The sequence below is a fragment of the Terrapene carolina genome, unplaced genomic scaffold (genome assembly GCF_002925995.2).
Source record: "Terrapene carolina triunguis isolate 2854851 unplaced genomic scaffold, T_m_triunguis-2.0 Scaffold66, whole genome shotgun sequence".
NCBI lineage: Eukaryota > Metazoa > Chordata > Testudines > Emydidae > Terrapene > Terrapene triunguis.
Window position 1 is genome coordinate 56,707,759 of NW_020664417.1, and position 15,504 is coordinate 56,723,262.

The 15,504-nt window shown below is 40.5% G+C and overlaps 1 protein-coding gene across 2 annotated transcripts in view; it reads right to left on the reverse strand.

Moving 5' to 3' along the window:
• The window catches only part of GABRB1 (gamma-aminobutyric acid type A receptor beta1 subunit), a 249,827-nt gene that overhangs the window by 95,776 nt on the left and 138,547 nt on the right, over nt 1-15,504 (reverse strand). For both annotated transcript variants that reach the window (XM_026648162.1, XM_026648161.1), the window contains exon 4: nt 1,806-2,026. In XM_026648162.1, coding sequence (XP_026503947.1) covers nt 1,806-2,026 — 221 coding nt within the window. The remainder of the gene's footprint in view (nt 1-1,805; nt 2,027-15,504) is intronic.

Here is a 15,504-nt window from a genome sequence, read left to right on the forward strand (position 1 = left end):
ACCACCAGTTGCCTTCCAGAGAGCTCGCCATGTAGGAATCCTAATCTCTGTAAAGAAACTTAGTGATTTAAATTAAACTAAATATACGTATTAACAGACATCAAATGAAAGAGGTGAATTTACACTTGAAGACAATTATTTAGAGTGAGGTGGAGGGTACTTGTGAAATTTAACTCCTAGTAGTAGAAATATTATTAGTTCCTTAGGAGAAGAACTGAAAACCATTCAAGTCCAAGTACTGCTGCGTCTTAATGTACGCTAATCCATCCAGGTCTTTATTATGACACTTATCACTGAAGTATCTGAACATCTCTCAAAAAGTTAAAAAAAAGCCTGTGGATTAATTTTTTCTCCTTACTTCTCTTGAGACATTAGGACAGAGTGTTTTTCTGCTCAGCCCCCTTTCCTCTCTTACCCCCAGTGACACTCTTTATCATGTGAGATGCTTTTAAAGGTTTAAAAAATTGCTTTTAAATTAATTTAGTTGAAAAGAAAGGTGCCAAAAGACAGATCAGGAGCCTGAAGTCCTCTATGTACAGAAGAGGTACATCATGAATATCCCTGTATTGCCCTGCTTCCGTGTTGACCTGGATTGACTGCTTCAGGGAGTCAGAATGTTGTTGGATTTCCATGTCCTTTCTGTCCTTAGCCTTTCTAATGAAATTACCAACAATGGTGCTAGCTGGGACCAATTGTGCTAGTGATCTTGGGAAGTGTGGATACTTTTCTGTTAGGAACTGGAATGAGAGCCTCCACTTGGGACAGCTCTCAGTTCCTTTTCTGCAGTACTATCTCCTAGCCAGTTATTTCCCATTTTGTAGTTGTGCATTTGAATTTTTCCTTCCTAAATTAAGTACTTTGCACTTGTCTTTATTGATTTGTTGATTTCAGAGCATTATGTTAATAAACACACTTATGGACCTTGCTAGTTACAAGTTAAAATAAAAGCTGTATGGTAAATAATTCATGCCTGAGTACATCTAGGTTTCCAAGAAAATATTTACAAATAATTGAAAATGTCCTGTGACATGTCCACAGGATGGATGAACTATCCTTGTATGCTTTAACAACTCTCATACCTCTTACTTACTGATTTTTTGAGTGGATCTCATCCACATCTCCCAAACCCAGTTCTTTTGACTTGGTGAAGGCAAAATGTCCATTACCTACCTCCTCTCTCAGTGCTTGCAAGATAATGATGACTCCAGTCGATATGCATGCTTATAGTTCACTAAGAGCATATTCCGGTGGGGATGAGCAAATGGGTCAGGAAATCTGGACCAGCCATGTTAAATGATAAAGCCAAACACACATGAAAAATTCCATCACTGGAGAGCACGGAATAGTGCATATTTGGATTAGCTAATTTTTGTACTTTTTCATCTACCTCTTGATTTTAGATCATTGCACCCTTACTAAGCAATACTCAGCTCTAAAACTCATTCAGTCAATACTTCTTCATTGCTTGAGTAACACAGTGATGCCAGATTCCTTAGCAGCACCAACATGCTCAGAAGAGCCAAAAGATGTGGAGGCATTAGGCTTTCACATGAGTCATAGTTAAATACATAAATGGTAGTGTTGTTGTGTTGTGGAAAATAGCTGGAGGCTAAGTATAGTTCTCATGCTGTAGGTGGATATTTTAGTTACTTCAACCTATAGCCCCAGTGATCTTGAGTAAAGCTTTCAGAATAAGCCAAAATAAAGGAAAATATGTTGGTGATAAGTCATGCTGTATGGCTACTATAGTGTTGTGTACAATTATTCCAAAAAGACATGAAATGTAAAGTAAAAATACTACATACCGTAGGCCATAAAGGACCGTTCCATCAGGATGTAGTCGAATCATTCGATTTTTCACTGTAACCCCATGAACATATGACTTCTTGTCATTTTGGAAGTATGTGTCTGGCACCCAGAGCTGGTCAGCTACTCTATTGTCCAAAGTTAGGTTCAAAGGTATTCCAGAGTAAGACAGCCTTTTGTCCCTCCAGGACTGCTGGAAATACATTGTGAGTGTGTAGTCCTGGAAGCAAAAAAAGAAAAAAGATATTTTAGTAGTTGTGTATTTTGCACAATCGTTAATGTATCCATAATTTTAGTGTTGATAATTTAAGTTCAATACTTAATTATTGAATACATTTATATTAATAGCACACTCAAAAGTTTAAGGATCACTGAAACTTTGTAGCAAACGTAGATCTCTATTCAGTAACCACATCTGTGACTCTTGAACTGTATATGTTAATGTTGAGCTTCCTTCTGATTACAGTTGGTGAACTGAAATATCCTTGCAGTTGCTGGAAACTGCAATAGGCCTCAGTATCTCCTCCCACATCAAATAGAGTAGTGGTTCTCAACCAGGTGTACATGGCGGTAGGCAGAGGTCTTCCAATGGGTACATCAACTCATCTAGATATTTGTCTAGTTTTACAACAGGCTACATAAAAAGCACTAGCGAAGTCAGCATAAACTAAAATTTCATACAGACAATGACTTGTTTATACTGCTCTATATATCAGGGATTGACAATCTTTGGCACGTGGCTTGCCAGGGTAAGCACCCTGGGGGTCCGGGCTGGTTTGTTTACCTCCCGCATCGGCAGGTTCGGCCGATCGCAGCTCCCACTGGCCACAGTTCGCCGCTCCAGGCCAATGGGGGCTGTGGGAAGTGGCGTGGGACGAGGGATGTGCTGGCCGCCATTTCCCGCCGCCCCCATTGGTCTGAAGCGGCAAACCGCGGCCAGTGGGAGCTGCGATCGGCCGAACCTGCCGACACGGCAGGTAAACAAACCGGCCTGGCCCACCAGGGTGCTTACCCTGGCGAGCCGTGTGCCAAAGGTTGCTGATCCCTGGTTTATACTATACACAGAAATGTAAGTACAATACACCTCTACCTTGATATAACGCTGTCCTTGGGAGCCAAAAAATCTTACCGCGTTATAGGTGAAACCGCGTTATATCGAACTTGCTTTGATCCACCAGAGTGCGCAGACCCGCCCCCCCGGAACGCTGCTTTACCGCGTTATATCCGAATTCGTGTTATATCGGGTCGCGTTATATTGGGGTAGAGGTGTATTTATATCCCAGTTGATTTATTTTATAATTACATAGTAAAAATGAGAAAGTAAGCAATTTTTCAGTAATAGTGTGCTGAGACACTTTTGTATTTTTGTGTCAGATTTTGTAAGCAAGTAGTTTTGAAGTGAGGTTAACTTGGGGGTATGCAAGACAAATCAGACTCCTGAAAGGGGTACAGTAGTCTGGAAAGGTTGAAAGTCACTGAAATAGAATACTTGGCACTCTTGCATTAGGGAGTAACATTAAGGGACTCCTGTCCTACACCCTTTAGTAAATATTTTATCTCAAAGCACAAGATCAGGTACTTTTCCAACAATGTTTATTAACGCCATCAATCCCAATTCACCATTTATAGTCATGTAGGATTCACTTTGGTCCTGAGACTTTTCCGGGCCTGAAAACTAAGGGCTTGTCTATGCTTAACATGCTACAGAGGCACACCTATAGTGCTTCAGTGTAGATACTACCTATGCCGATGGGAGGGATTCTCCCATTGGTGCAAGAAATCCACCTCCCCGAGGGGCAGTAGCTAGGTCGATGGCAGAATTCTTCTGTTGACCTAGCACTGTCTACACAGGGATTTAGGTTGGCTTAACTATGGATTTTTCTTGTGGAGACCAGGCCAGAGCATCTGCGTGAAGGGAATTCCTATCTTTTATTTACTATCAGATTGTGGCCCAGGGGAGACCGTATTTACATAGGCTTTTGGTCTTCTACTCAGCTTGATGTGGAAAGAAAATTGTTTCAAAAGGCTTCTGAAGACCGTCTGATTTTCCCCCACCTCTGAATCTGCTGATTTTTAAGTGTAGTCAGTTTTTTAAAGTGGAAAACCCCAAGAATTGTGTACTTAATGGGGCTCTTAAAAGATAACTACAGCTGCAGCATGTGGATTGTTAAAGTTTCCCTCCCCCCATTCCAAGTGCCTGGTCATTTTTCTCACTGCCATAACTGTGTAACAAAATTATAGAGACTGTGCCAAACAGATTGCGAGAGGAGAATTTTCTTTACTCTGAGAGAGGGCCTTATGCCCGTCAGACTACCAAATCCTAACATGGACTGTAAATTTTTGAAGAAATGAAAGGCACCATAAACTCTTCGATGTGGTGTTTGCACTCTTTATCTACAAGGACCTCTTAATGCACAGTTATGAAGAGCATTAAAAGTATATGGCCAACTTGCAAATCATTTTTCTGTCTGAAAATGTTGTGCCTGCTATAGCTACAAATGACAAGATCACTACAACTGAGAGAAGTTAATGAAAACATATTTCTTTTCCAGTTTACATTGTACTCTTGACAGCAATTTGTATAGTCAGTCTCTTTTTTGTTGGCGGTCAAATTGTATGTCTTGTCTCTTGCACCAGCATAACAGCATCACACTTGTGCACCATTCTGTGTGGAGCTCAGATTCCCAAGGCCATTCAAGAGTGGTGCTTATAAATAACAAAAGAGACCCACCACAGATTCTGAGCTTGAGGGCAGGAGGGTTTTTCTTTTCCTCGGGCCTCTCCACATAACCAGGGAGCAATAGGAGCTGGATGAAGTCAGGAGAGCATCCTTCACTTCCCAGACCACTGCATAAGGCTTGAGATCAAAAGGTGTATGGCAGGGTGGGGAAACCCATTCGTCCCTAAATCCTCCTCCATAGGACTTAGAAGTGACTGAAAGCTGGGGGGCCATGGTAAACTCAGTCTCCCCTCTTCAATCCTCTGTTTGGGACAGGGGAGGGGTAGCTAATGGAAACCCAGTTCACTTTCTGGGCCCTGCCTTGCATCAGGAAGAAATTGAGTCTGTGACAGAGGGAATAATAGGAGAGGACCTTCTTCACTTTCCCGGACTTCTGTATGAAATATGAGGAGGAGTTTAAGAAAGGGACAGGGGATGCCTTACCTCAGTGCTGCTCCGCCTACTGCTGCAGAAGAGACTGGCAAGCAGACAGGAATATGTATAAAGGTGATTAAAACCCAGAATGCTGAGTTTAACAGGATGTTTTGTTCCATATGGAGCAGGGACTTACTGGATTTGTCATTCTCCCAGGATTTGCTTTTTCAGATATCCAATTTATGGTAATTGACCAATATCTCCTTTAGGATGTGGGATATGTTTTGCTTGTGAGTTCTCAGTTTGAGTGGAGTCACAACACAGTTCTGGAGTGGTATTTTGAGTAGAGCTGTGTGATTAATCAATTTTTTGGTTCACTGGCCAAACCAAAACATCAAAAATATCCTTCATTTAGATTGACCTGAAATATTCTTTTTTCTGTTTTCTTGGCCAAAAAAAAAAAAAAAAAGGCTGAAAAAAATTGTTGTTTGGACATAATGTTTTGTTTAGATTTTGGGTGTTTTAAATGACTTTTAATAAAAGCAAAGGAAATTTGGAAATGTTATTCACAAAACCACCACTGGAGGAGGCATTTCCCCTTCTAATACTCTATAGCCCCATGGTTACAGTGCTCATCTGGGGTGTGAGAGATCTGTGTTCAAATTCCCACTCTCTCTGATTTAGAGGAGGGACTTGAACTTGGGTTTCCCACATCCATCTGAGTACTCTTGCCATGGGGGACACTACCTCCTCCTCCACTGGCCAGTGGTTTTATGAATGGTGTCTAAGTCTCTTTGAATCTGGCTCACATTTTTTGGGGGGGCTTGTGGTGGGATGTTCACCCCAGACCAGCATGGATGGGGTTAAATTGGCATGAGAGGCCAATTAACCTTAGTCTGCACTGTCTGGGGAGCTAAGGGGCCATGAGACTGACTGAGAACAAAGCTCACCTGGGCAGTAAGGTCCGAGAGGGATAGACCTGAACTGATGGTTCAAGGATCCCTGGATTGGAACCCAGAGCGGATGGGCCCGAGTTCCCTTATGCACTAATGTGGGACTAGTGCAGTCAGGACAGTGGAGTTGGAGACTGCCTGAGACTTTGAGGGAGGAGACTCTAATAATATCCCAGAAGGGGAGGACAATGGTGACTTGGCAATGAAGAGGCACTACAGCTCTGGACTAGCAGGAGGGCAGCCACAGAGAGAGTGACTGGGAAAAAGGGGTGAGCGACTGCCAGATGGGATGTGGACAGTGGCGAGATAATTCCCCAGATGAGCCACAAGGGGGTGCTGTCAAATGGTGAGCAGCAAACCCCGTGACAGGGCTGGAGCTTTTCAGTATATTCATGTTGGTTGGCCTGAATCTGCATTTTTCAGTGAATAAACTATTAAATAAATTTTGCTGAGCTCTAGTCATGCCCCTCCTCCCTGTCTTTATGTGTAGATGGGAGGGGAATCCTGAAATTTCTTTCCATTTTCATGTCAGAGCATGGTTCTGAAAAGGTTGAGAACCATACTTTTGGAACAATATTTCTATTTATGCCTCTCCATGATATTTCTTGTATGGTAAATTCAAAAATTAAAATAAAAATCTATGAAAGTTATAACATTAATTCAATGAATTTCTGCAGCATTGATCTTTCATTTCTCTTGTAGAATTGTAGAACTATTTATTTAGCAGGCTAAACTGATGTTGAATTTCATAATAATTGCAAGATCCTGTCAGATTACGCTGAAATTATGGCATTCCAGTTCTTATTTATACGTATTTGGGTAGACTCCACAATGTGCTAGGTGCAGTCCATTCACACAGGAAGAGTCCCTGCCTCAAAGACTTTTCTGTATTGGCACCTCTGAATGATGATAGTTAATGGTACTGATTTCCTATGGGCCTAGAGCTCTCACCGTTCCTCATGTGAACCAAAAAGGTATATTTGACTGTTAGCTTATTGGCCAAAGTTCCCAAAAAAGTATTGCTGCAAAGTAATGCTAAAAGAGAGACAATACAGAATTACTAGTATATATATTTTTGATCTATAAGCAATATCTGTCTAAGTTCATGACAAACTTTCATAGCCTATTTTTAAAGTAGAAAACAGTGCTTGTGATTGGCAAATGAAATTATAATGGGAACCACATGGAAGGGCATATATAATGGAAATCTGCAAAGGAACATGATTCACTTTATAGGTATATAACCTCAATATGACATTAACATATGATTGGATAATATATAAAATGTAACCAACAGCAAAAGGCAAAATTTAATGGTTGGTTGAAAAGTGTTACTTGCAACCTAGTATGGTCTCTGCTGTTGAATAGGCCAAAACCTTTTGTACTTTGGAAATTTGGAGTGTATTGGGACATAATGGAATATGTAACTATCTAGATGATTGACCTCAAGGGTGACATCTGAGGATGACTGGTGGTGATAAGAGTATAGCTCACTGCAAATTATAGAATGAAGTAAACACGTAGGATATAAAAACCTATGAAATGATTACCAAGTTGGACCTAAGAAATGCTGCAACCTGGATTCCCAGGAAGGGTGACTAGAGATTTTTCCTTTCTGTGTTTGTGCTGATTAATCCTAGATGTCTAATCTTTGATTAATAAAAAGCAATTGAGCATAACCATTTGATGTCTCATTAATTAATGAACTGAACAGAACCCATTACGAAGTGTATATCCATATTTGCTAACAAAGTTTAATCAAGTTGCAAAAAGATAACAGTGCCTCGTATGTGTTCTTGTCACTAGAAAATGGGCCAATATAAATAAAAGCAGAAAGGGATAGATGTTGAAAAGACTGGACTAGATGGGCTCAGACAAGTATTTTAAATTTTTAGGATAAACACGTAACTCACATTTTGTGGCTTGAGAGCCAGGGACATTTTCTCCTTCTAGTAAATCAGGTTTCTGCAAACTCTCTGTAGCAGTCTGGACCAATAGGTTTTTTTGTTTTGTATCATTTCACAAAGGTTAATCTCCAGATTTCCCCTGAAAGCAAACTTCCCAATGAGGATGGTATCAAATGAGTTATTCTGTAGCTCTTAAAACTTTACACTATTTATTTGGATAAGACAACAAATGATTCAACCAAGGGTATTGACAAATATTGACATATTAACAGGCCATGTCACTGACAAATTCCAGATTAGGAAATGGAGACTCTGAAGAATTCCAGTTTATGGTACAGAACATCTCCTCCTCCTCTTCTTCACCAGTCATGAATCTGGACTCATAAGCTCTAAGTAGCAATGCCCACTGAAACCTATTTTTAAGGTAATTAAGTGATGTCACTTAATTACCCTTTTTTGGGTGGGGGCAGGGAGTTGATTAGGTTTTTTTGTGGTGGTGATGTTTGGCTTACGGTATTGATAGGCTCAGGTTACAGTGAAGAGAATTATGCTATGTATGTATACCTGTGTCCTGTCATCTATAATCTGACTAGAATGCATTGCATCAAGTGATGAATATTAGGAGCTAGGAGGAAACTTTTTCCTGGTGGCAGGTTATCCCATAACAACATACTGACTCATCTATTTTTGCACCTTCCTCTGTAATATATGGCCCTGGCCACTGTAGATGACAGGATAAGAACATAAAAGTGGCCATACTAGGTCAGACCAATGGTCCATCCAGCCCTGTATCCTGTCTTCTGACAATGGCCAATGCTAGGTGCTTCAGAGGAAATGAACAGAACAGGCAATTATCAAGTGATCCATTCCCTGTTGTCCAGTCCCAGCATCTGACAGTCAGAGGCTTAGCCATCTTGGCTAATAGCCATTGATAGACCTATCCTCCATGAATGTATCTAATTTTTTTTAACCCACTTATACTTTTGACCTCCACAACATCCCCTGGCAATGAGTTCCACAAGGTTTACTGGGCGTTGTGTGAAGAAGTATTTCCTTATATTTTAAATCTGCTGCCTATTAATTTTATTAGGTGACCCCTGGTACTTGTGTTATGTGAAGGGGTAAATAACACTTCCTTATTCACCTCTTCTACACCATTCATGATTTTGTAGACCTCTATCATATCCCCACCCCTTTGTTCTGTTTAGAAAAGAGATAACTTTCCAGTCTTTTTCATCTCTTCTCATATGGAAGCTGTTCCATACCCCTAATCTTTTTTTCCTTTTGCCCTCTCTGTACTTTTTCCAGTTCTAATATATCTTTTTTGAGATGAGGCGACCAGAACAGCACACAGTATGTAAGGTGTGGCTGTACCATGGATTTATATAGTGGCATTACGATATTTTCTGTCTTATTATCTATCTCTTTCCTAATGATTCACAACATTCTGTAATTGCCAGGATTGTCTCTTTTTTAAAAAATTGGTGTCATGTTAACTATCCTCAAGTCATCTGGTACAGAGGCTGATTTAAGCAAGAGGTTACATATCACAATACTGCAATTTCATATTTGAGTTCCTTCAGAACACTTGGGTGAATACTATCTGGTCCTGTTAACTTATTATTGTTTAGTTTTATTGTTTTGTTTCAAAGCCTTCTCTCTTGACACCTCAAACTGGGGCAGTTCCTCAGATTGGTCACCTAAAAAGCATGGCTCAGGTGTGGGAATCTCCCTCACATCCTCCGCACTAAAGACTGATGCAAAGAATTTATTTAGCTTCTCAGCAATGGCCTCTTCTATTCCATAGTGGAATAGGTGGGCCATTCGTCTAATGAAATATCGGAGTTCCTTTGCTTCCTGAGTGGTTAGAACCACACTGTGCAGTGTGCACAATAAATACCCAAATCACCAGATTTGGAGATTCATTTCAAACTCAAACCTTAGTCCAGATTCATAGAAAGGTTCACTAAGAATGACAATGCTTTTGAAGGACACTGACCCCAGCTTTGAATAAAGCTGGGTCAGCTTATGAATTTCAGTGAAATCCATACTTTTGCATGGTTTCAACACCAAACCTGCTTTAAATAAATGGGATAGTGGTGGAAATGACAGAGATCTCTCATTGCCTTGGTTCTCAGATGGCATTTGAGCAAAATGCACTAGTAAATGTCATTCCAGAATCCTGATGCTACAGTAAAGTGAAGACAATCCTGTAGTAAAATGCAAATTACTTTCACTTTTAGATCAGTAGCAGTTTCTTAAAATGTGGGGCCACTTGGTTAATAGTTTGAAAGAAACATATATTTTATATATTTCTGCTTAAGTAACAGTCCCCGTACAAACATCAGTGATCAAGAACATAGGTAAATAGGGCAATTTCTGGATGATTTCAGTTCTATTAGTTCTATACACTGGCACAGATATAATCCTGGTTCTCTTATATGTTTCATGTCATTTAAGTCAATCTGCTTATTTTCCTCAAATCAGCTTTTTGAAAATAAGGAAAAAAGGTTATTTTTCAGTGCAAATAAACCCAAACACACATTAAAATTAATTTGGCATCATTTTATAAAATGTCATACTTCTTGGATGAGCAAAATAGCTACAATTGTAACTAGTTTTGAATGCCATGTGTGGTAGAACACAGCAGAGCAGACTTTTTGTATATCCAAAATGTGAAACAGGATTGCAGCATTTTATGGCATATGGCAGGAATAGCAGTTACAAATGGGATAAGAAAGCCCCACTTCGGTTTAAAAAAAATTGGTCAAGTGAAAACCAAGGATATGTATGTGTTAAATTGCTTGAAACCCTTCTTGTATGGATCCTAACCTCTAGGTGACTGTGTAAGCCATGTCAGAGACAGAGCAGCTGACAGGGATGAATCTTTTGGGCTGCTCATTATTATTCATTATTTGCATTACTGTAGCACCTAGGAGCCTTAGGCATGGACCAGGACCCCATTGTGCTAAGCATTGTACAAACACAGAACAGAAATATGTCTCTGCTCCAAAGATTGTGTTTGTCAAGGGCGGAGAAAAGAAATGTTGCAGCAATTGAGTCTCAAGATGAGAGCTTGGATGAGAGTTTTGAGTGGTCCCTCAGCACAAACTTCATCAACTTCCCTTGAGCTGATGATTGTCCTGGTTAAAAGATACTCTGTGAACATTTAATGAATAAGAGAACCTGATCTATTGGGCAGCTAGAACAAAATGCCTTGAACCAACAAACTTTTTCTAAATCTGTCTCTAGGCACAGAGCTAACTATTGGCTGAACGCTGATTGATTATGAGTTCAGAGAATGAAGATGTGGAAACCTTCCACAGCCAGATCTGCACAGCAACATACTTCTGTGCACATGTGGACATTCAAAAGAGCATCTAAATATTAGAATTTGGCCTTGGCTCCAAATACTGGTTTTGATTCAACAAAATTGTGTGGTCTTCTAATAGCACAAAAATCATGAGTGCACATTATATACATTAGAGAGACAAGGTGTGTGCGGTAATATCTTTTATTGCACCATCTTCTGTTGATGAAGACACAAGTTTTCGAGCTACACAGAGCTCTTCTTCAGGTCTGGGAAAGGTACACAGTGTCACAGCTAAATACAAGGTGGAACAGATTGTTTAGCATAAGTAGTTAACATACATTCGAAGATCGTTCAAAGTGACATGTCCCATTAACTGCAGTCATAGGACAAAAAAGGGGTGGGGGGGTTTGTGACTTACAGATTGTTGTAATAAGCCATACATTTAGTATGTTTATTAAGACCGTGCTTTTTAGTGTCTAGCAAAGTTATGAATTTAAGCTCCCAGGCTTGTCTTTTGAAGGTGTTGTGCCGGTTTCCTTTAAGGATGAGAACTGACAGGTCAGATATGGAGTGATTGCTTTCTGAAAAGTGTTCACTCATAGGTGATATAGTGTTTTTGTCTTATTTTTTTTTCTGTGGGAATTCATTCAAGAGTGTAGTGATCGTCTGGTTTCACCCACATAGTTATTAGGTCATTTAGAGCACCGGATGAGGTACGCCACATATTGTGATAGGCATGTGTAGAATCCATGGATCTTAAAAGATGTGTTGTGGGGGGTATTGATCACCATAGCAGTGGAGCTATGTCAGCAAATTTTGCATTTGTTGTTATGGCAGGGTCTGGTGCTGCTTTGAGTTGATTGGCCCTGGTCTGTGGGGAGCTTGCTTCTGATGATGAGCTTGGAGAGTTTGGGGGTTGTTTGACGGCCAGAAGAGGGGGTTCAGGAAAGGTTTCTTTCAGAATGTGGTCCCCATCAAGTATTGATTGCAATTGTTTAATGATACCCCATATGGGTTTCAGTATGGGGTAGTAGCTGACAATTAGGGATATGCGGTTGGAGTTTTCCCCCCCACTCTGTATTGAAGCAGGTTCTCTTGGGTGACCCATTCCATGATGCGATCTACTTCTCTGGTGGAGTTTCCTTGTTTGGTGAAGGTGGTTTTAAGTGTGTTAAGGTGTGTATTCCACACGTTCTCCTCTGTGGTATCTGAGTGCCTAGCTATAGATAACAGATTGTTTTGTTGGGATGGTTACTGGATCTGTGAGGTAAATATGATGATCTGTGGGTTCTTGTATACAGTTGTCTGTAAGGTTCCATTGTTGAAGCCGATCGTGGTTTCCAGAAATTTTATGCTAGTGCAGGAGTGTTCTAGAGAGAGAATGATGAATGGGTGGTGGTGGTTGAAGCTGTGGTGGAAACCTGAAAGAATTTAGGTCATCCGTCTGTAGGATGAAAATATCATCATTGTATCTCAGGTATATAATTGGTTTTGTGATACATTTGTCCAGAAATTCTTCCTCAAGGTGGCCCATGAAGAGGTTGGCATATTGGGGAGCCATCTTAGTACCCATGTCTGTTCCTATGGTTTGAACAAAGTGTTTTGTCATTGAATGTAAAATTGTTATGGGTGAGGATTAAATGGATCATTTGGCAATGTGTTTGGGGTGGATATCTGAAGGTTGTCCATTGTATTGTAGATATTTGAGGCAGGCAGCGATGCCGTCATTGTGATGGATGTTGGTGTATAGGGAATTGACATCCATGGTGGCAAGGATGGCGTTCTGGTTGTTAAGGTTGCAGAGTAGCTAGAGGATGTCAGCTGTGTCTTGGAGGAAGCTGGCTGTTGCTGTGGTGAGTGGTTTGAAGATGATTTCTGTAAATCCTCATATTTCTTCAATAAGAGTACCATGGCCAGATATGATGTGTCTGCCTGGGTTCCCTTTTTTGTATATCTTGGGAAGCATGTAGAAGGTCCCTGGGGTGGGGGTTCATGGGGGATGAGGTTGTAGAGTTTCTTTTGGAGTTGTTTGGGGAAGGATTTGGTGATATCCTTAAATTCTTCGGTGAATTGTGGTGTAGTATCTTCTTTGAGTTCTTTATAGCAGATAGTATTGAGGAATTGTCAGTTGGCCTGGTTGACGTAATCATCACAGTTGAGAACTATGATGGCACGTCTTTTGCTGCTTTGATCACTATCTGGTTGGATTTCAGGGACTATATAGCTGTCCTCTCGGTGGTGGAGAGATATGTGGTGGATGTGATGTTTGTTAAGGATTTCACAGTCAATTTTCTTCCTGAAGCAATAAATATAATGATCAAATGTGTGGTTTCGCTCACTGTGGGCTATCTAGTGAGATTATTCTTTTTTTCTTATGACTATCAGTGGAGACCTGGTAGTTGTGGGTGGTGTCATCATTATTTTGGAAATAATTCTTTGAGGTGGAGTCAGTGAAAGAATTCTTCCAGTTCTCCACATGTTAATATGGGATCAGGTTCTGTGGTGGGGCAGAAGTTCAGTCTTTTGGAGAGTACAGACCATTTAGTTCTGCTTAGAGGGAGTCTTGATAAATTGATGATTTTGGGATCTTGTGTACTGTCCATGTGTTGTGTCCTGGTGGCATGGTTTCTCCTGGAGGTCGTGGTCTGTGGGTTGTGGAGCTGTTGTAGTTGGTTCCACTTTTTGTTTTTGTGTTGGATGGCTATCATCAGGCTTTTTGATAGCTGTTTTGGGTTTCTTGCTTGGTCTCCAGGTAGTTTTCCTGTTTTTTCCGTTCCAGTGTGTGGAAGTATGTGATGTTTTCTTGTTTGAGGTGGTTCCTTCTGGAGTATGTGAAGTGCAGGAGGTGATTTCTCAGTTTTTTGGAAGTACTTCTGCTGAACTAGTAAGCATATTTGGAGTTCTATGTAGTGATCAGAGGATTAGAGATGGTGAGTCCTTTGGCAATGATGTTTTGTTTCTTGCATTTGCTTGGGAAGTAGATGCCACTGTTATGTTGTGCTTCCTTTTCCTTTGTGCTGTGGAGTTTTCATTTCAGAAAGCCAAATTTGATGTCTCCCATTGCTGTTTGCAGTACATAAGAATGGCCATATTGGGTCAGACCAAAGGTCCATCTAGCCCAGTATCCTATCTTCCGACAATGGCCAGTGCCAGGTGCCCCAGAGGGAATGAACAGAACAGGTAATCATCTAGTGATCCATCCCCTGTCGCCCATTCCCAGCTTCTGACAGTGTTGGTGTAGCTGTGTTGGTCCCAGGATATTAGAGAGACAAGGTGGGTGAGATAATATCTTTTATTGGACCAACTTCTGCTGGTGAAAGAGACAAGCTTTTGAGCTACACAGAGCTCTTCTTCAGGTCTGGGAAACGTAGTATGTCACAGCTAAATACAATATGAAATAGACTGTTTATCATAAGTAGTTAACATGTATTCTAAGGGGCCATTCAAGGTCAGTGTCCCGTTAACACCTCTGCAGTCATAGGACAAAAAGGGGTTAGTGGGTTACAGATTGTTGTAATAAGCCATAAATCCAGTGTCTTTATTAAGCTTATGATTTTTAGTGTCTAGCTAAGTTATGAATGTAAGCTCCCAAACTCATCTTTTTAAGATGTTGTGCAGGTTTCCTTTGAGAATGAGGACTGAGAGGTTAGATATGGAGTGATCATTTTGTAAAAACTGTTCATCCAATTTATCAAGACCTGACTGGAGCTGAAGTATCTGTACTCTCCAAGAGACTGAGCTTCTGCCCCACCATAAAACCTGGTACCCTACTAGCATGTGGAGAGCTGAAATAATTGGTTTCACTGATGCTGCCTCAAATAACCTGTATTTTAGTTTTCATAGTTTATGACTGATGTGTAACTTATGTGTAATTTAAGACTAACACTTCTTTTAACACTTGTGATAAATCATAGCAGCTCACTGAAGTTAATATATTTGTATGTATTACATTGTTAAAATACTACTACTTTGTGATCCTTGACTTTAAGGTCAGAAGGGACCATCATGACCATCTAGTCTGACTTCGTGCACATTGCAGGCCACAGAACCTCACCCACCCATTCCTGTAGTAAACTCCTAATCTCTGGCTGAGTTACTGAAGTTCTCAAATCATGGTTTAAAGACTTCAAGTTATAGAGAATCCTCCATTTACACTAGTTAAACCTGCAAGTGACCTGTACCCCATGCTGCAGAAGAAGGCAACCCCTCCTCCAGGGTCTCTGTCAATCTGACACAAAGGACAATTCTTTCCTGACCCCAAATATGGTGATCAGTTAGACTCTGAGCATGTGGGCAAGATACAGTAGTCAGACACCTGGGAAAGAATTCTCTGTAGTAACTCAGAGCTCTCCTGATTTGATCATATGTTTTCAGTAGAAATCTGAAAGTTTCTAATGTGGACACTCTTGTAATTTCTTCTATGTGGTGTTT